The 22,613-nt window shown below is 47.3% G+C and overlaps 1 protein-coding gene across 5 annotated transcripts in view; it reads left to right on the forward strand.

Moving 5' to 3' along the window:
• The window catches only part of LOC123767961 (uncharacterized), a 301,614-nt gene that overhangs the window by 126,519 nt on the left and 152,482 nt on the right, over window positions 1–22,613 (forward strand). For all 5 annotated transcript variants that reach the window (XR_011223182.1, XM_069306507.1, XM_069306506.1 and 2 more), the window contains one exon: window positions 21,410–21,847. Coding sequence is in view for 4 of the 5 variants with exons in the window: in XM_069306507.1 (XP_069162608.1) it covers window positions 21,410–21,847 (438 nt within the window). In the remaining variant the exon portion in view is untranslated. The remainder of the gene's footprint in view (window positions 1–21,409; window positions 21,848–22,613) is intronic.

Raw genomic sequence — 22,613 nt, forward strand, 5'->3', positions numbered from 1 at the left:
TTATGACTGGTAAACGATTTGAAATGATTGCTAAATATTTCCATGTTTATAACAATAAGTGTATACCACAAGGCCAAGGAGTTGACAAACTTATCAAAGTTCGCTCACTCATGCAATATCTCCTAAATAGATTCAAGACAATATACATTCCCAATAAAAATTTGAGTTTGGATGAAGGGACAATGCCATGACGTGGCCGTCTATCTTTCAAGACCTATAATCACAATAAACCAGACAAATATGGAATAAAGCTCTACATGCTAGCTGAAGCCAACAGTGGCTACATTTATGATTTTGAAATTTATTCTGGAGTTGGGAAAACGACGATTGACACAGTTATGGGCTTGATTGAACCACTGAAGAACAAAGGTTACCATTTATATATGGACAATTATTACAATTTGGTCAGATTGAGTGAAGCACTGCTTCAAGTAGGGGTATACACCTGTGGTACCCTCAGAATGCAGCGTGGTGCACCTAAATACCTTCAGATGCAAGCAAAGGGTAAAGTGGCAGTAGATAAAACTTTATTCAAACGCAAGGACAATACTTTCATAATTTTGTGGAAAGATAAATGAATTGTTTCACTCATAACAAATTGCCACAATGCAGAAACACAACAGGTTCAACGCAGAAAACGAGTACGGAATCGTGATGGAACAACCTCAGTACAGCAGGTAACTGTCAACAAGCCGAATGCAATCTGTGACTACAATACAAACATGAAAGGTGTTGATCACTTTGACCAAATGATCAAATATTATCACTTCACAAGGAAAACTCACAAATGGACGAACAAAATGACCTTCTATTTTGTGCAAATGGCTATCTACAATACTTTTGTGATGTACAACTACTACACAACAGATAGAAGGAAACTGATATTACTCCATTTCCATGAACAAGTCATTGCTGCACTATTGTTCTATAAGTCTAGTAACTGGCCTGAGGAAGATGATGACGACATCCCACATGCTGCTGATGTCAATGCCACTGGAGCCAATGTTGCAACACCAGGACCATCAACACCCAGACCTTCAACAGCAGGACCTTCAGGTGTGAGGCACCCACTATTCACTTTACCTGAACCTGCAGACTTACCTTCATCATCTGAGTCAGAAGACGATGCTGTGATTATCCCTAGTGGTGCTTCTGCTACAACAAGACCCCGTATTGTGGATAATCCAGAACGCCTCAACAGAAACTTGTCCCATACCCAAGTAAAGATACAGAAGCGTCTGAGGTGTCGTGTGTGCAAAATGTCGGGTAAAAGGAAGGACACACACTATAAGTGCAAGACGTGTGATGTGGTATTGTATCCTGCACCCATGCTACAGCAGATACCATCAAAAGAGAAAATTCTGGGCTGATAAGTAGTAATGCTTGCCCACCATCCACTCCACCTATACAAAACATGGGTTGACCCTGCAGGAAACGTTTTCCAGGAGCAGGTGGAGTGGATAAAACAAATGTTCAACCCATGTCATGTTCAACACACAACACTGAGGTTGCAAGTACAAAAAGTTGTATTATTTTGTATATTTTTTTTGTTCATACTTTCGCGTATTGTACTGGCAATATTGTTCTTCAATTGGCCCTTATATGCACATATCCATCTACCTTGAGGCTACCTTGAGGTGCTTCCGGGGCTTAGTGTCCCCGCGGCCCGGTCGTCGACCAGGCCTCCTGGTTGCTGGACTGATCAACCAGGCTGTTAGACGCGGCTGCTCGCAGCCTGACGTATGAGTCACAGCCTGGTTGATCAGGTATCCTTTGGAGGTGCTTATCCAGTTCTCTCTTGAACACTGTGAGGGGTTTGCCAGTTATGCCCCTTATGTGTAGTGGAAGCGTGTTGAACAGTCTCGGGCCTCTGATGTTGATAGAGTTCTCTCTCAGAGTACCTGTTGCACCTCTGCTTTTCAACGGGGGTATTCTGCACATCCTGCCATGTCTTCTGGTCTCATGTGGTGTTATTTCTGTGTGCAGGTTTGGGACCAGCCCCTCAATTATTTTCCACGTGTAAATTATTATGTATCTCTCCCGCCTGCGCTCAAGGGAGTACAGATTTAGGCTCTTTAGTCGGTCCCAGTAATTTAGATGTTTTACTGAGTGGATTCTAGCAGTAAAGGGTCTCTGCACGCTCTGTAGGTCAGCAATTTCTCCAGCTTTGAAAGGGGCTGTCATTGTGCAGCAGTACTCCACTCTAGATAGCACAAGCGTTTTGAAAAGTGTCATCATCGGTATAGCATCTCTAGTGTGAAAAGTTCTTGTTATCCAACCTGTCATTTTTCTTGCAGTTGTGACGGCTACTTTATTGTGTTCTTTAAAGGTAAGGTCTTCCGACATGAGTACACCCAGGTCCTTTACATTGCCTTTTCGTTCTATGTTATGATTTGCCTGCGTTTTGTACGTGGTTTCTGTTTTTATATTTTCAATTTTTCCGTAGCGCATGAGCTGAAACTTATCCTCGTTGAATACCATATTATTTTCTGTAGCCCATAGAAAGACCTGATCTACATCTGATTGGAGGTTTGCCGTGTCCTCTATGTTGCCAACTCTCATGAAAATCCAAGTGTCATCTGCAAAGGATGATACAGTGCTATAGGTTGTGTTCTGGTCTATGTCCGATATGAGGATGAGAAAAAGTACTGGAGCAAGCACAGTACCCTGGGGGACTGAGCTCTTCACGGTTGATGGGCTGGATTTTATTTTGTTGACTATTACACATTGGGTTCTGTCAGTCAGGAAATTGTAGATCCATCTGCCTATTTTCCCGGTAATTCCTTTTGAATGCATTTTATGTGCAATAACACCATGGTCACATTTATCAAAAGCTTTTGCGAAATCTGTGTAAATTACATCAGCGTTTTGTTTGTCTTCCATAGCATCTAATGCCATATCATAGTGGTCCAGCAACTGCGACAGGCAAGAGCGCCCTGTTCTGAAACCATGTTGTCCGGGGTTATGGAGATGCTGTGATTCCATGTATTTTGTGATCTTACTTCTTAGCACACTCTCAAAATTTTTTATGATGTGCGATGTTAGTGCTATCGGTCTGTAATTTTTTGCCTCTGCCTTATTTCCTCCTTTATGGAGTGGTGCTATCTCTGCTGTTTTTAGTATGTCAGGGATAACGCCAGTATCTAGGCTTTGTCTCCACAGAATGTGAAGGGCCTGCGATAGTGGTTTTTTACAGTTCTTGATGAATATGGAGTTCCAAGAATCCGGGCCTGGTGCAGAGTGCATAGGCATACTGTTTATGGCTTCTTCAAAATCTAGTGGGGATAGGGCGACGTCTGATATGTGATTTGATGTTGGTATCATATCCATGAAAAATTCATTTGGGTTATCAATCTTTAGTGCATTTAATGGCTCACTGAAAACAGAGTCGTACTGCTTCCTCAGTAACTCGCTCATTTCTTTGTTGTCATCTGTGAAAGTTCCATCTCCCTTTCGCAGGGGCCCGATACTAGATGTGGTTTTTGATCTTGATTTTGCATAGGAGAAAAAATATTTCGGATTTCTCTCTATTTCACTGATGGCTTTTGCTCTCTTTGCCTCTCCTGGGTTTTGTATGATTCTTGTAGCTTGAGTTCAATTGTTTCTATTTCTCTACCTAACCTTCTTCGCCGTTCTTGAGATAGGGTGCGACTCTCAAGTTGTTCCGCGATTCGTTTTCTTCGCCTATATAGGGAACGACGTTCCCGTTCCAATCTGCATCTCTTTCTCTTTTTTCTTAGGGGTATGCGGTTTGAACATATTTCTAGTGCTACTGAGCTTATTTTTTCCAGGCACTGGTTCAGGTTTGCATTTCCTAGCTGTTCTTCCCAGTTTATTTCTGTGAAGTCCTGGTTTATTTGCTCCCAGTTTATCCGTTTATTATTGAAGTTGAATTTGCTGAAATCTCCTCCACCGGGAATCTGGACTGGTTTTGAAGGTCCATTCCCCATGGTTGTCAGAACTTCAATTAAGTTGTGATCTGAGTAACAGGTATTTGTAATCATTATGTTCCCGATCAACTCATCATTATTAGTGAAAATGAGGTCCAGCGTGTTCTCCTTCCTAGTTGGTTCTACTATTTGCTGGTTTAACCCTTAACATGCTCGGGGTCTAATATCCTGCCATCCACACAGGCGCATGTCATTTTGAAAAAAAAAAAATTTTTTTTTTTTGCTAATCTGTTAAGTTCTGTTCACTGATCACGGGAAAAATAAAAAAAAAAAATTCTATTTTACTTACTTTTGTTGCAATAGAGCCGAGAAGGACGGTGATGACGTCACAATCTGCATGTTCGCTCATGCAGTACACGCCCGGGAGGTGTTGCGCGCGGTCCTCAAACAGCCAGAGTTGCCACAAATATATTTTCGCGCTATTTATTTACAATGTCTAAGCGCATTTTATCTAATTTTTTTTCACTAATTGTGTTTCAAATACTGTTTGAACATATTTTGTATCAATAATTGTTGCATATTTGAGTATACACAGGCGCACACAAATGTTTTCAATTACGGCAATATAATATGTCCTTACAGTCTATTATATTGTATGTTCTGCTTATATTAGTATATATTTACACACACGCACACGCTATCTGCTTATATGTTTACATATTTACACACTCGCACACGCTGTACACACTTTGAAGCACACTTAGAAGATTTCTAGACTGTGGTAGTCATTGAAGCAGTCGACAGCACATAATGGGATACCACACGTTTCACACCATGTTTGCACAAGCTTCCGTTTCTTGATTCTACGTGTCGTTGTTTTACACACCAAGCAATCACGTTGGGCTATTGCACGCTTCACACCAGGTGGCAAATACTTAAGTTTGTGTGCTAGGAAGCCTTCAGTGTGAGCGAGGCATGGAGTACCAGCATGCTGCAACAGTGGGTTTATGATGGGCCGCTGAATACCTGGGACATCTTTTGCAAACTTTCCTAATAACTGTATTGCAGCATCAAATACAAAGTCACGGAAAGTGGGCTTACGTCCAGTTCTCACAAGGTACATGTTGAAACAGTTCAGCATGCTCATGTCCACAAGATGGAAGAACACTTTTTTCGTCCACCTACATGTCTTCCGCACACACTCTGCAGTGCCAATCATCATGTCTGATTTATCAATCAACCGCATGTTGATATTATAGTCTAAAACACAGTCTGGCTTATATAGTGGTGCGTTTGTTTTATGGCTCACTTTCCCACTGTTCACCATTGTTCCATCATGAATTGTTGTCAACAAGTTCACCTCTCTTTTGTCTTTCCACCGAACTGACAGAATATTATCACTTTTCCTTCTCTGACACTCATCAACTGCAATGTTGTTGTCAAACACAGGCATTTCCCTTCGTTGTGGCTTTACTGTACCAACCAATCCGGTTCTATTTTCTAGCAAGAATCGAGCTAGCAAGGGACTTGTATAGTAATTATCTGTGTATAAAATGTGTCCCTTGTTCATCCACGGAGCCATGATGGTCTTCACTACACTCCCCGAGAATCCATGTTCGTCGTTACCGGGAATGTCTACATCACTAGCCGAGTACAGAATCATGTGTAACACGTATCCTGTCTCACAATCACAAAGAACAAAAAATTTCAGGCCAAATCGGTTTCGTTTTGAGGGAATGTACTGTTTGAATGGAACACGTCCCTTGAAAAGTATGAGAGATTCATCAACCACCAGCTTCTGTGCTGGTACGTAAAAATCTCTGAATTTTCCAATAACATCGTTCATGTAGTGCCTCACTCGCCACAGTCTATCATCAGGTGTTCGGTCCTGAACACTTCCAAAATGTAGACACCTGAGGAGTATCTGAAACCTGTCTCGTGACATATATTTCCCGAATAAAGGTGTTGGTATTGTCTTGTCCTTGCTCCAATAGTCATTTATTGCATGTTTGTGACAGTGCTTCATCAACAAACAGAGTGCCAAAACACATACATTTCCGCCACTGTGGTATTTTTCCAACGCTGCAGTCGTGAAAATTCTGTGATTTCCCTCTCAATCAGGTAAGCAGCATGCAGGTTCGTTTGGTGTACAATGTATTCCATGAGTGGTTCATCATAGAATGCTGTAAAATATTCCATCTCAGCCATGTCCTCACCTTGATTAGGGAAAAGGTTTGTAATCCCTACATCTTTATCGTCAAAGTGAGGAATATTAGGAATAAAATCGTCACCATCACTCCACTCAAGTATACCAGGCGTCCTGTGAGATGCAGAGGAAGGACGGCGAGGAAGCGATGCATACCGGCGACCAGGAGCTGAATACCGTCTGCGAGAAGCACGGCGGCTACGTGCACGTGAGGTGGGTGCACGTGAGGTGGGTGCACGTGAGGTGGATGCACGTGAACACGAGGGTCTTGGTCCCTCATGTGGTGCCATGCGGTGGCGCTTGGCCGGGCGAGATGCTGCTGACGCGACAATTTCTCGCCCAGTTACACCACTGGTACCAGCCACAGGCTCGATAAAACTTTGATCTGAGTCACTAAACCCAGAAAAGGAGTCACCTCCCTCTGACTCGTCACCCTCAAACAGAAAATATCCACAGGAACTGTGAGGTCGTGGTAGAAATGGGGTAGAAACTGGGCGAGGAGGCATCGGTGAGCGTATAGGCCTCGCCATGGCATGGCGGTCATTCTCACTTTCACTGCTGCTGCTACTATCACCCGACAACTGTGTATAATCCTCATCGTTGTCTGAATCGTCAAACACACTTTCTTCACCTTCAGAGAATAATTCGTGGGCTATTTGCTCTGGGGTGAGGGACTGAGTGGTGCGTGCCCGTGAGGCGTTTGACCGTGCGCTCGCCATGGTGACTCTCGCTAAACTGAGGCCTCCCATGCCTTCAGATCGTGAGCGGGATTTTTTTTCAAAATGGCCGCTGTTTACTAGAGCCCCTGGGCAGCGTATGGGACCCCCAGCTACACCGCGGGCCATTCAAATCGTGCGCGGTACCCATACACTTCATATGAAGTGAAGCGCAGTTGACTGGTAAAACGATTTACACTTCATATGAAGTGATGCGCACTTTAAGGGTTAAGGCAAACCTATCGCACATCCGTAGCAGGTCATTTGCATGTGCCTGCTCATTTAGGCTACTTCCTGGTATTCTTTCTGATATTACTGTATTAGCCAGGTGCTTCCATTTCAGGTGCCGTAGGTTGAAGTCCCCAAGCAGGATGATGTTCGGAGCTGGATTTGTGAGGTTTTCCAAGCAGTGCTCTATTTTCATTAGTTGGTCTTTAAACTGCTGAGGGTTTGCCTCCGGTGACTTATATACAAGGACAACAACTACATTTAGGATCTCTATTTTGACTATCAGCACTTCCACCATATCATTTGAGGTGTTTAGCAGCTCAGTACAGATGAGTGTGTCTTTGATATAGAGGCTGACCCCACCCTGAAGCCGGTGTTTCCTATCACATCTGAAGAGATTGTATTCTGGGATCCATATTTCACCATCAAAGTAGTCCTTTGTGTGGGTTTCCGTTAGGGCTGCAAACACTGCATTTGCCTCATGAAGGAGACCATCTATAAAATGAACTTTGTTGGATTTGCGTGTTTTTATACCCTGGATGTTGGCAAATATAAATGATGTTATCGTGTTAGTGGAAGTGCTGGATGCTTTAATTGGTGTTAATATCTGAGGCTCTGGTAAGGAGGCCACTGTGTTTGCGTCCTCTCTAGCATTTGACCGAGTTGGTGGTAGAGTCTTGTCATTTTTAGCCATTCTTCTCCTCCTCCTCTTGCTAAAAAATTATCCCGGTTGATGGAGTAGTGGCTGTTTTCATAGTGGTAGTCTGTCGGTTTTATTCGCCTGGTACCTCTTATATGAAAAGCTGGGCATTCAGCATTGAAGCACTCTTTCCTGTCCAAAGAGTTCTTGCAGATTTCTGGGTGAAAGAATTCACAGCTTTTGGTACATTTACCTGTATTGAGGAGGTTTCTGCACTTTCTAGGGTGATCGTGTGTACATGTTCCATTTATTCTTCCCGATTCCCCATGCTTACAGGTAGCCCATCTGTAATACCAACAGATTTTGGGGCCTTGTTTTGTTTGTTTCCCTCTGCCAGGGACCGCACTCTGCTGCGGCGCCCCCGACACTGTGCCCTGCTCTGGTGCCTGTGACACTGTGCCCTGCTCCGGTGCCTGTGACACCGTGCTCTGCTCCGGTGCCTGTGACACCGCGCTCTGCTCCGGTGCCTGTGACACTGCGCTCTGCTCCGGTGCCTGCGACACCGCGCTCTGCTCCGGTGCCTGCGACACCGCGCACTGCTCAGGGGTCCCCGACTCCGTGCCCTGCTCAGGCATCCCCGACTCCGTGCCCTGCTCAGGCATCCCCGACTCCGCGCCCTGCTCAGGCATCCCCGACTCCGCGCCCTGCTCAGGCATCCCCGACTCCGTGCCCTGCTCAGGCATCCCCGACTCCGCGCCCTGCTCAGGCATCCCCGACTCCGTGCCCTGCTCAGGCATCCCCGACTCCGCGCCCTGCTCAGGCATCCCCGACTCCGCGCCCTGCTCAGGCATCCCCGACTCCGCGCCCTGCTCAGGCATCCCCGACTCCGCGCCCTGCTCAGGCGCCGCTGCCACAGAGCTCTGTGCTACAGCTGGTTGTACCTTGGTGTCATGTACAGTTTGTTTGAAGACATTAGAAATTGCTATGCAGGCATTAATTAGTATTTCTCTGTTTTCGGCGGGAGTTTTATCCAGGATTTCCATCAATTTCAAAAAAGTTACATCATCCTTTTTGCAGAGCCAGTACACAGAGTGGTCACTGGGACCATTTCTCCTTGAATTGTTAGTCATGTTGGCACATTTTTTGTGTATGGCTGCTGAACAGAGTTGGCATTGAAAGCTCTGTTGGTAATCTACCTTCATGTTGCATTCTATGCACGTTTTTATCAAAGCCATTTTTTGAACACTTCTGTTCAGTGGTGATGGTCTTACAAGGTGGGGTGTTGACCGGTGGGGGAGTTGACCGCGGGTGCTGGCCGTGGGAGCTGGCCGTGGGTGTTGACCGTGGGTGTTTACCAACTTGAGATAGGCCTGGAAGAGGCTGTATGGACGGCCAGTGTTGCTACCACGTGTCGCACTCTTAATTTGTTTTGTTCACTTGTTAGATTACATTTCTTGCATTTTCCCACTAGTTATCATACAGTAGAGGCGTCTAGTTTCTGTGTCTGGGCACTAGTTACCTGAGTACGTTACACTATTTGAAAGAATACACACACAAGAGGGTACTGGGGTGGGCCTACCTCCAAGTGGCCCTTGTTTACATACACACGACGGACTTATTTTGTGTGTAATTTGTTCACTTGATATTAGACTATGTTATCTTAATTTTTGTTATAATAGACACAGGTTTTGCATAGAGAGCTTAGCACTATGGGCACTGATTACTTGATGTTTCAATAGCGAGAGATGTGATTTATTGACGACTTGGCAACTATCGCCTAAGGCCTCCTGGCACCACGAGGGCAGGCCTTGACTACACACGAAGTTCACTTATTTTTCCTTTAACACAAACGGTCGGATGGTAATCACTATGATATATTGCTTAATATGTTGAGACACACTTTAAAAGTTATCTGACTGTGTTTAGTTCCTGTATCACTGAAATGTCCCTAGTTATATATTGTTTTCCGCGGAGCTCGCACCGCGTGGCCCTTCCCCTCTCACACCCACACACTACCGAGCACTATCTAAAGCATTCTATTAGGAACAATTTCATACCTAAATGATCACTGTAACACGAAAATTGAGATTAGCAACAAGAAATAATACTAAACATTTGTGGGCCGGAATTGGGAGTGTAGCTGGAAGGCGTCTGGGCGCTCAGTCGCAGCTAACGTGTGGCCCATCTTCAACTCGTCGGCGGTTGGAGCGTGACCAGGTTTTTTATTTTATACGCTAATATTCCTCTAGAGAATTCTATTGCGAACCCATTGATACCAAAATGAAAGACCTAGGACGAAACTTGAGATGATCAGAGTGAAAAGAGTGAACACATTTTATCGCTTTTGTGCACTCCTGGGTAACTCGTTCGCACTTTCTCTATTTGCTGCGGGTAATTAGCTGGGCTTTTGGAGTTTATATGCATTTAGTGCTGTAGAGAATTCTATTGCGAACACAATGATACCAAATTTAATCTCGTAGGACGAGAATTGAGGTGACAAAGTTGAAGAGAGAATTCTCTACAGCACTAAATGCATATAAACTCCAAAAGCCCAGCTAATTACCCGCAGCAAATAGAGAAAGTGCGAACGAGTTACCCAGGAGCGCACAAAAGCGATAAAATGTGTTCACTCTTTTCACTCTGATCACCTCAATTTTCGTCCTAGGTCTTTCATTATGGTATCAATGGGTTCGCAATAGAATTCTCTAGAGGAATATTAGCATATAAAATAAAAAACCTGGTCACTCTCCAACCGCCGACGAGTTGAAGATGGGCCACTCGTTAGCTGCGAGTGAGCACCCAGACGCCTTCCAGCTACACTCCCAATTCCTGCCCACAAATGTTTAGTATTATTTCTTGTTGCTAATCTCATTTTTCAGAATTAACGCGCGCTCCCGTGAAACGCTGGGACCCACTACGCATAGTTGAGGGGTGGCGCGCCGGGTGCGCGAAAGTGTTAAGAATTTTTTTTTTTGTTATGCGCCTGTGGGTGACAAAGGCCAAATACCCCTTAGCAACAAAAGGGTTAAAGGTCACGTAGTTTAACTGTCCATAATTCCCTCCCTAAGGGAAGGAGGGAGGGAGTCAGTCAGGAAGGGAAAGAGGAAGGGAGTCGGTTAGGAAGGGAAGGAGGGAGTTGATCAGGGAGGGAGGGAGGCAGGCAGTCAGTCAGGAAGGGAGGGAGGGGGGGTCCTGGTTGATACCTGGTTGATGGGGTTCTGGGAGTTCTTCTACTCCCCAAGCCCGGCCCGAGGCCAGGCTTGACTTGTGAGAGTTTGGTCCACCAGGCTGTTGCTTGGAGCGGCCCGCAGGCCCACATACCCACCACAGCCCGGTTGGTTCGGCACTCCTTGGAGGAATAAATCTAGTTTCCTCTTGAAAATGTCCAAGGTTGTTCCGGCAATATTTCTTATGCTTGCTGGGAGGACGTTGAACAACCGCGGACCTCTGATGTTATACAGTGTTCTCTGATTGTGCCTATGGCACCTCTGCTCTTCACTGGTTCTATTCTACATTTTCTTCCATATCGTTTACTCCAGTACGTTGTTATTTTACTGTGTAGATTTGGTACTTGGCCCTCCAGTATCTTCCAGGTGTATATTATTTGATATCTCTCGTCTTCTTTCTAGTGAGTACATTTGGAGGGCTTTGAGACGATCCCAATAATTTAGGTGCTTTATTGCGTCTATGCGTGCCATATATGTTCTCTGTATTCCCTCTATTTCAGCAATCTCTCCTGCTCTCCTGCTCTGAAGGGGTAAGTGAGTACTGAGCAGTACTCAAGACGGGACAACACAAGTGACTTGAAGAGTACAACCATTGTGATGGGATCCCTGGATTTGAAAGTTCTCGTAATCCATCCTATCATTTTTCTGGCTGTCGCAATATTTGCTTGGTTATGCTCCTTAAACGTTAGGTCGTCAGACATTATTATTCCCAAATCCTTTACATGCTGTTTTGCTACTATGGGTACATTTGATTGTGTTTTGTACTCTGTATTATGTTTAAGGTCCTCATTTTTACCGTACCTGAGTAGCTGGAATTTATCACTGTTAAAAATCATGTTATTTTCTGATGCCCAGTCGAAAACTTTATTAATATCAGCTTGAAGTTTTTCAATGTCCTCAGCCGAGGTAATTTTCATACTGATTTTTGTCATCTGCAAAGGATGATACGAAGCTGTGACTTGTATTTTTGTCTATATCTGATATGAGAATAAGGAAAAGCAGCGGTGCAAGGACTGTACCCTGAGGTACAGAGCTTTTCACTGCACTTGGACTAGATTTTATATGTCTTATTTTAAGGGTCGGTCAGGATGAGAGGGAGGGAGGGGGATCGGTCAGGATGAGAGGGAGGGAGGGAGGGAGGTAGTCGGTCATGAAGGGAGGGAGACGGTCAGGAAAGGGGGGAGGAAGTCGATCAGGAAGGGAGGGAGGTAGTCAGGAAGGGAGGGAGGTAGTCAGGAAGGGAGGGAGGGAGTCGGTCAGGAAGGAAGGGAGGGTGTCGGTAAGGAAGGGAGGGAGGGAGGGAGTCAGTCAGGAAGGGAGGGAGGGAGTCAGGAAGGGAAGGAGGGAGTTGATCAGGAAGGGAGGGAGGGATGGAGTCGGTCAAGGAGGAAAGGAGAGAGTTGATCAGGAAGGGAGAGGGGGATGGAGTCGGTCAAGAAGGAAAGGAGGGAGTTGATCAGGAAGGGAAGGAAGGAGTTGATCAGGGAGGGAGTCGGTCAGGGAGGGAGACGGTCAGGAAGGGAAGGAGGGAGACGGTCAGGAAGGGAAGGAGGGAGACAGTCAGGAAGGGAAGGAGGGAGACGGTCAGGAAGGGAGGGAGGGAGACGGTCAGGAAGGGAGGGAGGGAGACGGTCAGGAAGGGAGGGAAGGAGAATGTGTTGAGTGTGTGGGTACCAGATGTGACTCGCTTAACCCTTTAACTGTGCATGGCATATATATACGCCATGAGTAACGTGTCCCACGGTGCGCATGGTGTATATATACGGCATAGGGTGCCAGGCACGATTCAAATGGCCTGCGGCTACACAGGGTTCACATTAGCTTCCTCAGGGCTCTTGTAAACAGACGCCATTAAAAAAAAAATCGTGGGCAATATTCTCCGGTGTGAGAGGCACAGTACTGTTGGAGCAACCAAGGCTGGCGCACGCAGCATGTGCCTTGGTTGTGACCACAGCATCGCCGAAAAAATGTCAAAATAAATATATAACTGCTATTATTTAGCAATGACAATATTACAGAGGACCCCTGACTGTGATAAAAATGACCAGGATTGTGATAATAGCAGCATTGTTGTGATAATTAGCGCTGTGGGTGGAGTGATGCTGAGGGACGGAGAGAGATAGCATCATTTACTGACTTTGTGGCCACCTGTTATTGTCTACATTCACCATACCAGCTCAGTGGTTCTCTATGGTGAACACAAATATAGATACTTCTATATAATGTGTGTATTAGTGTAATAACAGCAAAAGGATTATATTGGGTGGAGCCATTTGGGTGACGGAGGTGACGTCGTCTACATGATTTGTCTGGCTGTGTAGAGGGTGGCCACTATGCTCTTTGGGCACTCTACAAGCTTAGGTGTACAGTTATGGTGCATACAACATGTAGATTCTTATATATAATGTGTGTATATAGTGTAATAACACTGCAAACAGTTGGGGGAGAAAATTTAGTGCGTGTAACCTTGAATGAGTTAGGGAGCCGCCAGCTGACTGTGTATAGCGACGACTCTTAGTGCCTGAACTAACTATATCAGCTAAGTTGTACAGTTGTGTTGAACAAAACTTGTAGATACTTATATATAACGTCTGTATATTGTGAATAAAGTATAAAACAGGATGGTGGGAGGAGAAAGTGGTCGAGTGAGGCGTTGTTAAGGGAGTGAGTAGCAACGAGTGGCTGGCTGGTGTGTGGCGGTCACTCCTTGTTGCTTTTCGACTCATAATACAAACTTAGTGGTTCGTTATGGTGAACAAAACATGCAGATACATATATATAACCTGTGTATATAGTGCAATAACAGCAAAACTATTTGTTTATTGTTTTATGAACATAATAATTGAATCACTAATATGCACACCATACTTTTGAGTATAGCGATGATTCACCTCTTTTATTATATAAATATATCACAATACACACTATTGAATAATATTACTGCAAGAAAACTAAGAAAAAATCAATCACATTGAAATAATTAGGTGATAATATCTTTGTGGCAACTCTCACCTGTCAGTTCGGGTGACACTGACCAGCTCTGTTGACCGATCTGTCAACGCCCACTTTTTGCCAGACTTCCTCGGTCTATTGCGCCCAAAATATGTCACCTACGATTTTTTTTAATTTTCCCGTGCTCAGGGAACACAAATTAACATTTTTAGAAGACAAAATAATTTTTTATAATTTTTTTTTCTTACGTACAGGGGTGTAAATCTCCACAGGACCCCTTAGCAGCTTAAGGGTTAAGCCTACCGAAGGAAGGTGGCATTGGAGGTGTTGTAAGAATTATATTGTTTTCTTATTAAGCCATGGAGAGCTAATTACGAATATTAAATAACACACTACAGTATAATATTTGAACAGTGCAGTATTTGGTTTGCTATTTATTCATTTAAATATTTACAAGAAAATAAATGGGATTCAACAGAACTTAAGGCGCATATGTTAGTCATCGTACAGTGTGTCAACACCCACATGTTGACACACGTGGAAGGGAGTTGAGAAGGCTAGCGTGATGTGGGGGGAGGGGGAGACCAGGAAGATCACAGACGTGTGATCTGTCTCTTTACAGTTTTGCTCACCCACCCACCTGCCTGCACACCCACCTACCTACCTACCTGCCTGCATGCCCACCTACCCACCTGCCTGCATGCCCACCTACCCACCTGCCTGCATGCCCACCTACCCACCTGCCTGCATGCCCACCTACCCACCTGCCTGCATGCCCACCTACCCACCTGCCTGCATGCCCACCTACCCACCTGCCTGTATGCCAACCTACCCACCTGCCTGTATGCCAACCTACCCACCTGCCTGCATGCCCACCTGCCTGCATGCCCACCTGCCTGCATGCCCACCCACCTGCCTGCTCATCCACCTGCCCACTCACCCACCTACCCGCCTGCATGCCCACCTACCCACCTGCCTGTATGCTCACCCACCTGCCTGCTCACCCACCTGCCTGCTCACCCACCTTCCTGCTCACCCACCTTCCTGCTCACCCACCTGCCTGCTCACCCACCTGCCTGCTCGTCCACCTGCCTGCTCGTCCACCCGCCTGCTCGTCCACCCGCCTGCTCGTCCACCCGCCTGCTCGTCCACCCGCCTGCTCGTCCACCCGCCTACCTGCTCGCTCACTCACCCACCTGTTCACCCATCTGCCTGCTCGCCCACCCACCCACCTGTTCACCCACCTGCCTGCATGCCCACCTACCCACCTGCCAACCCACCCACCCACCTGCCTGCATAGACCTGCCAAATCACCCACCCACCTGTTCACCCACCTGCCTGCTTGCCCACCTGCCTCCTTACCCACCCACCTGCTCACCCACTTCCCTGTTCACCCACTTCCCTGCTCACCCACCTGTTCATCCACTTCCCTGCTCACCCACCTGTTCACCCACTTCCCTGCTCACCCACCTGTTCACCCACTTCCCTGCCCACCCACCCACCTGCCTGCTTGCTCACCCACCCACCTGCCTGATAGCCCACCCACCTACCTGCTTGATAGCCCTCCCACCCACCTGCCTGATAGCCCACCCACCCACTTGTTCACCCACATGCCTGCTCACCCACCCACCCACCCACTTGCCTGCTCAAAGCTGTTCACCCATCTGTCCGCCATCCACCCATACAAAACCTACTTGCCTGAACCCACCTATTCCTACCTACCTACCCACCCACCCACCTGCCTGCCCCACCCACTTTCCCTGCCCACTTACCAGCTAGGCAGCTAACCACCAACCCAGCCCCACACACTAATTATTGTGTGTCATTTCAAATCATGATTGTGGTATAAAAATTGTTGGAAATGTTTCTTTTTGGACTCCAAGGTGAAAAAGTATGTTAATCCGGAAAAACGTGATAATCCGGCTGGGGTCCTTCCCATATAGTCAAGATTAGCGAGCTGATACAGTATTGTGATGTATTTCTGGACATAAAATTAATATTTTGTTGGGGGCAGAAAGGTACATTTGCATATCTGAACAAGTCTCCCTGTGCCCAGATATAGTTGGAATTAATTTAAAGTTTTTTTCTGGGGGGAGCCCCGTCAGCTCCCTGGAGCTATCCAGGCTGAATGGATATGTATAACTTTCTGGCATCAGTCAAAGTGCTAGGAGTTCTTGCCTACCGGGGACCACGAGCCAGAACCTGGCCCCATCAGAGAGGCACGAGGAGCAATGGCCTATAGAAACCCCCTTGTGATTGGGAGCATTCTATGTCTGCCATCGTAAGAGTAAGAGCCAGGAGTAAGATTCCACGGTACTCGAGCTGCATGTGCCTAGGGCTATCTTCCCTAGGTGTCCTGTAAGTACTGTACTGCCCTTGGGGTATGGGGCCACCTTCTACAAGTCGCCGTGAGTTCTACCTCCGCTGTGTCCTTTACTGCTCGGTACTGGGCCGCCCTTGGAGTTGGCTGGGGGTTTTGTTGCCCTGGTTTGTCTCTGGGTAGGTGGTAGTTTTCGTCACTGGTAGGGGCGCGGGGTACTGCACAGCTAGTTTTCACCATTAACAGCAGCCGGCTCTGTTCCTCCTGGGTATTTTGGCCTCTTGCGGGGTTTTTCTTTTGTTTTTGTTTTTGCCTGGTGGGGGTCTGCCTTTACTATGGTCCCCCTTTCCTGTTCTAGGTGATTTTCTTTTGAATTCTTCTGTTGGCGGTACTCCCCGCTTGGCCCCCGTGAGTGAACACGTCCCGGGGGTTCAGCTTTAGCAGTTTGTTGGTAGATTTGGGCGCCAGTTCGCGGTCCCCGGCCTGGGCTTTCCTTAGTGTGTACCAAAGGCTAATGGCCCTGGGAAACCCCATGGGGGCTCCTTGGTCCTCTAGGTGTGTCCCCAGAGTCCCCCTCGCGACCTGCGAGTTTGACGGTTGATCTGTCCCCTTGTCTCAGGGTGACACTCACCAGTTGTGCCTCCGCCATGCTGCCTGTTGGGTCCTTGTTCTTGTGACCCGGAGTCGTCCGATGATTGTTGTCGTTACGCGCTCTCCTTCACCCAGGCCACTGGTCTTGATAATCGGGTGCAGGCGGCTGCGGCGTTGCTTGCTGGGTGTATGTTGCTGCAACGCTCTTGGTTGTTTGCGGCCCCGGATGCCCCGAGGCTGCCCCATTTTGGTGCTTTCGGTCTGGACTTGGGGGTGGGGGTCGCTTCGACTCTGGCTCCTTCCGCTTCTTGTTCTTCCCCTTCTGTTCTACTCGCTTCCTCCCTTGCTTCCTGCTCCGAACCATAGGCGGGTTTCGGGGTTGGGGCGGGGTCTGGTTGGGTTGAGACTCGGGCGGTCTCGGGGGTTTTCCTCTTCCGGGGTTGCGGCGGAGGCATTTGAGTCGGTTCCTCCAGCCGTGCCGTATGGGTCTGACCAGTGGGCTCCCTTCATTAGTGTTTGCATGGCTGCCCCGGCTTTTCCTTGTTAAGCTGGGGGTTTGGGGGTGCGTCTCGGCCCTGGGTCATGCCGTAGTGGTTCCCAGGGTTAGGGAGGGGTTGCCTGGGGGGCCTCGGCCCCGTTTGCCCCTCTTGGGTCTTTGTACCTTTGGTGTGGGGCTGGCAGTTCTTCAGTGGGGTTGTTCCTTCCCTCTGTGTTCCTGTTGTTTTCGGGTATACCCCTCCCTGGGTTCGGTTCCGTGTTCCTTCGGGTTCGTTGGTCCTGTCGTTCCTGGGGGTGTGTCTCATCCCCTTTTCCTTACCCTTTTCGCTCTTATGTCGCGATGCTGTTCACAAAAAAAAAAAAAAAAGAAGTGTTCAGGTAAGGTATATCCATCCAAGGTGTGAAACAAACATTGATGGATTTCTATATTGACCTAGTACATAGTGCCTAAACCGCTTCGTATCATTGTCCCTGCATGTTCCTTGGTCAGGGGTGCTTGTCGTGGTTTTCGTTGGTTCGCGAGTCTCTTCATACCTTCCAATATTATTGGAACGTCTGTTGACTTTCGATGTGGTTTCCCTCGTGTCTTTTGTCGGCCCTGTTGGTTCCCTTCCATCATCTGTTTTCTTTTGCTTCGTTTTCGCCTTGTTTTGTTTTCGTTGTCTCTGCTTCCAGTTTCGGCGTTCTATGTCTTCGTTCCGCACGCCTTCCTCATGTTTGTACGATGTCTGTACGTTGTGTGTACGATTTGTGTGTCTGCCTGGTGTACGAGCCACGCCTCCCGGTGGATGGGTGGTGTGTTTCGTACCTCGTGTGCTAGGGCCGCGGTGTGCGTTTTGTTTACGGGCGGTATGCTTGTGTGTTTGCGTCGTTTCTCGTGGTTTTCTACGGCTTCTTGCTCGTTTCTCCCTCCAGTCGTGGCCCTCTGGATGCTGAGGGTGTTCTGGATTTATATCTGGGGTGTCACTTTGTTCTTCCTCTGCTTCTTGGTGTGGGAAGGTTTGGCGTGGCGCCGCCTCACCCTCTGTACTGCTTCGTCTTCTGCAGGGCGCGCGCCTCTGGCCGTATTTCTCCTTCGACTTCGCATTTTATTCAGGTAACGGTACATACTATGCCTACTGCCTCGAGTATGCATGGCTTTTGGGCACACCATTAGCGCTGCTCCTGGTATGTTACTTGGCTCGCCTGTGTTGTGGCACGGTCGTGTGTGTGCTCTGCAGGTGAGGTTGTCTAGTCTGGCGCTTCTGTCGGCTTAGTGCTGGTTCTCACTTTTGGTGGGGTGCTTGCCTAGTTGTGCTTGCGGGGGTTGAGCTCTGGCTCTTGGGTCCCGCTTCTCCTGTCAGTTGACAGTTGTGCAGTTTCCTGAGCCTTCTGGGCTCTGTCTTCACGTTTGCTTCTGTGGGTGGCGTCTCCCTCCTCCAAATGGTTTTTTGGTGCTTTTCGCTTCCTTTCCCCTCTGACATTAATCAGGTTCTTTTTAGTGTCTGTGGCTCCTTTGGGTGCTCACTACCTCCTGTGTCCCCTTGTGCGTACAAACATACGGACATAAGTACAGTAGACCTGCGGAGGGCCTATTGGCCCGTGCGAGGCAGCTACTGTTTCTTACCATCCATTCCCACTCACATAAATGTCCAACCCGCCCTTGCCCCAATCGTGGGGCCCCACCACCATGTTACGTGGTAATTGGTTCCGCGCATCACCGGGCCTATTACAGTGCAGGTCATTCCTCCGGTCTTTCCTGATTCTGCGCTTATCCCTTTCATGCCCATTGTTTCATGCCCACAATGTGCCGCAAGAGTAGCGTGTGCCACTATCCCAGCTTCTATTGTTTCGTGGAGATTGGTCAATAAACACAAACACTAAGGAACTACTTATCTTTTGTTGCGTATTCAGTAGTTGCGGGTGATATTTTGGCGGGCAATGGTGCGGGTTGGGCGCTCTGAGTGTCGGTGCAGTGTCTCGCATGTCTGTTCTAGACCACACTTGCAGGTAGTCTAGATATTATTCGCTACTCTGCTGGTTATATGCTTGGGCGCTGCCTCACAGTTCTCCACAGGTTGGCAGGACTTTTCCTTGGACGTACGGAACGGTTTGAGTTCCATCGTTGGTACTTTGGAGAGCTTTGCTTCTCTAGTTAGGCTCATGCGTTTGGAGCGAGTATCTTCTTGGGATACTCTACTCACTCCGCCACCCTTGTTCACTGTTCCATGCTTGTTTACTCTTCCCTGCTTGGCGGGATTGCGTCGATGGCTCCTGACTGGAATGTTTGGTCACCTTGCATGTGTCTTTAGTGCCTTTTTTGTCCATCTTTTGTTCTTTGTTGTCCTATGGGGCTCTGCCCCGCATTTTGGTGCTTTTGTTTTAGTTGTCGACCCCTGGGTCTTTTCCCTGTCTGGACACTTTCCTTGCCTATCTTCGGTGCCTGACTGCACCCTGCTGTCTGTAAGGTCCCTCAAGTATGTATGCGCTCCTCTACACATTTTGTGGTTGGTCGTGTGCATTACTTCCCGGCCGGCTCCTTGGGCTGTATTCGTGGCTTTCCTTACTTATTTCCGTTTTTCCTCCCCCATGCTACACTTTTTTGTGTATCTGGGTCAGTGCTTCTTGATTATCCTGTTTGGTGCTCCGGTGGGCCTCTGTCCATGTTTCACGTCCTGCTATTGGACTTCTACGGTGTTCCGTTTTGGTACCGAGTTCCTGCGATTTCTGTGTGGTTTTCTGCAGGCTTCGAGTTGCCCTGTCTGTTGGGGGGGGGGGGTGGACTTTTCGGTCTGTCGCTCCTGTCTTCCTGGTTCCTTTTCTTGGAACCGGGTTTGCTGGGTTCCGGTCCTGGTTTCGGTTTTTCTTTGTTCCTTTTCCGGACCGGGTGTGTTTGCTTTCCTGTGGTTCTCGTCCTTGATAGTTCTCCTCTTGGATGCCTCGGGGATGCGTGTATCATTCTTCCCTGCTGGAGCTAGTTATGTTGCTCCTTTGGGTTGCGGGGTCGCTGTTTTTTAGGTTCGCGTTTTGCGCTTTCGATCGTGGTGTTCGTTTCTCGTCGTTTGTGTCGGCACAGGTGGGTTTGTTATTGGTCTCCCATCTGCGTGTTTCGTCTCGGGGGCGGTGTTTGGTTTTCCTATCACTGCGAAGGGACCTTCGGTCTTTGATAGGGTTGGCTTGTCTTCCCTTCGGGGTTGTTCTGGGTCCATCGTCTGGGATTGTCCTGTCACCTCATGTTGGGTGGTGCTGACAGAGCCGCTCCTGCTTGCGTTCAGTGTTGCGGTTCCTTCTGCTCCATTCCACTTGCTGTCCTAGGCGTTGTTCCCCTCTGGCCTGCTCTTGTGTTTTGGGGCCGTCCTGGTCGTTGGCCTGGGTGGTCTTTTTCTTCTCGTTTTGGTCTTTGTTTTGTCTCTGGTTTTGGTTGTTCAGTTAGGACGTGTGGTATCCGCCTCCCGGTTCCTTCCCTGTTTTACTTATCTTTGGTGAGGTAGCTTCGGGGAGCCGATGGGGCTCCCCCCAGAAAACCAGCGTTGAATGTAATGAAACGCCATTTTCTGGGTGAGTCCCGAAGGCTCCCCGGCATCCCTCCCTCCCTCCCTCTGGTCGGTGGCGTTTTTCGCGTATTTTGACATCCAGCCTAAGAACTGCCAGTTGGATCGCCGGCGTGGAGGGTCTGGGGCTCCCCCTTCCCCCTCTTGGGGAAGGGGGGATATCCCAGACGGTGGCGTGGCGACGTGATGATGTCATGCTAGTTTGATAATTTTGTTTGGGGAGTTCTGTCCACTCGTTCGGCTTTCGGTAGCAATAATTTCACCAGAATAGGGGTTTGTTTTGGGGCGCCTACCTTTCTGGGTGCCTGTCCTGGTCGATGGTAGACATAGAATGCTCCCAATCACAAGGGGGTTTCTATAGGCCATTGCTCCTCGTGCCTCTCTGAGGGGGCCAGGTTCTGGCTCGTGGTCCCCGGTAGGCAAGAACTCCTAGCACTTTGATGCCAGAAAGTTATACATATCCATTCAGCCTGGATAGCTCCGGGGAGCCTCTGGGACTCACCCAGAAAATGGCGTTTCATTACATTCAATGCTGGTGTTTTTAATTGATTGTTAAGCATGGTTACACTTGATAGTAAATGTATTTTAAAGAATTTTTTTTTCTTCAACAGAGAGGCAGAAGGCAGTTGTAGTACCAATGCCGGTGACTCCGGGGGTAAAGCGTTCACATGACAGAGAGTCTACCAGTTCTACTGGATGTGCAACCCCAAGTAGGAAGGATTCAAGTGGTAAACGTGCTAAGTTATCTGACAAAGCTAATGGATCTAGACAACTAAACAGGCCATTATCAGAAACCTTCAGTACTCCTGTTTGTAAAACAGAAAATCGTCCATTCAAAAGAAGCCGTGATAAGAGAGAGAAGTCGGTCTCTCACAATTCAAGGGCATCTCATCCACCAGAGCACTGCAGAAAACTAATTGATAAGCCAACTAATACAAAATCTTCGGTCGTTAAACGTTTATCTGGCGAACGCCTATCGTCATTTGAGAGGAAACGCAAGAGATTGAGTAGCAGAGCGACACCCATTGTGGAGAACATGACAATAGAAGGTAGGATTATGGGTTATTTCGTCTCAAATCACCAAAAAGTCACCTATGGCTCCCACTTGACCACCTTCAAATGCCATGAAATTTTGTAGTAAGATAGCCCTAGACTCCAAATGACACTTTGCAAAATATTAGAGCTCAATCTGCTTTGGTTCTTAAATAACAGGTCCATATCCAATGGGCTCTCTTCCCGTTAATGTGTAAGTACTACAAAAATGACCAACTTGACCCTTTGTTAAATCATTTCTATTGCCTGTAGGAGTGTGAAATTTGACATACCAGGACAACTTTTGGTGTAGAATAACGTACTGTAATTGAAAAAGCAGTATGGGTGACCATTCATCCATGCTAAAATCACTGCCAAATTTTGTTGCGAGAAATTTGGAGACCACTTACTCATCAGTAAAAGGTTTAAATGCCATGATCTTTTGCAGTGATGTATAACAAGCACAATATTATGCAGTGACGCAATAGCAACTCTGTTGTATCCATATGTCCATAGGTGGCCCACTTGAAAGTTGACCAAAAAAAATTTATGTGCAAAACTAGCCAACTTTCAAGGCAAAATATCACAATATACATCATTCTCAATTTGGTTTTGAATGACACCGTTGGATAGAGCAGATTTTTCTGTACAAGAGTAACTTTTATTTAAGTTGGGATCTGAATTCCTAGTTCAGCCAGAGGACTCTGAAAATGACATACCTTGGTGCGATATCGAAAAAATGAAATTATGATTCTCCATCTTCTTTGTGCACTGATCATGACA

The sequence above is a fragment of the Procambarus clarkii genome, chromosome 58, assembly GCF_040958095.1.
Source record: "Procambarus clarkii isolate CNS0578487 chromosome 58, FALCON_Pclarkii_2.0, whole genome shotgun sequence".
In the NCBI taxonomy this organism is placed as follows: domain Eukaryota; kingdom Metazoa; phylum Arthropoda; class Malacostraca; order Decapoda; family Cambaridae; genus Procambarus; species Procambarus clarkii.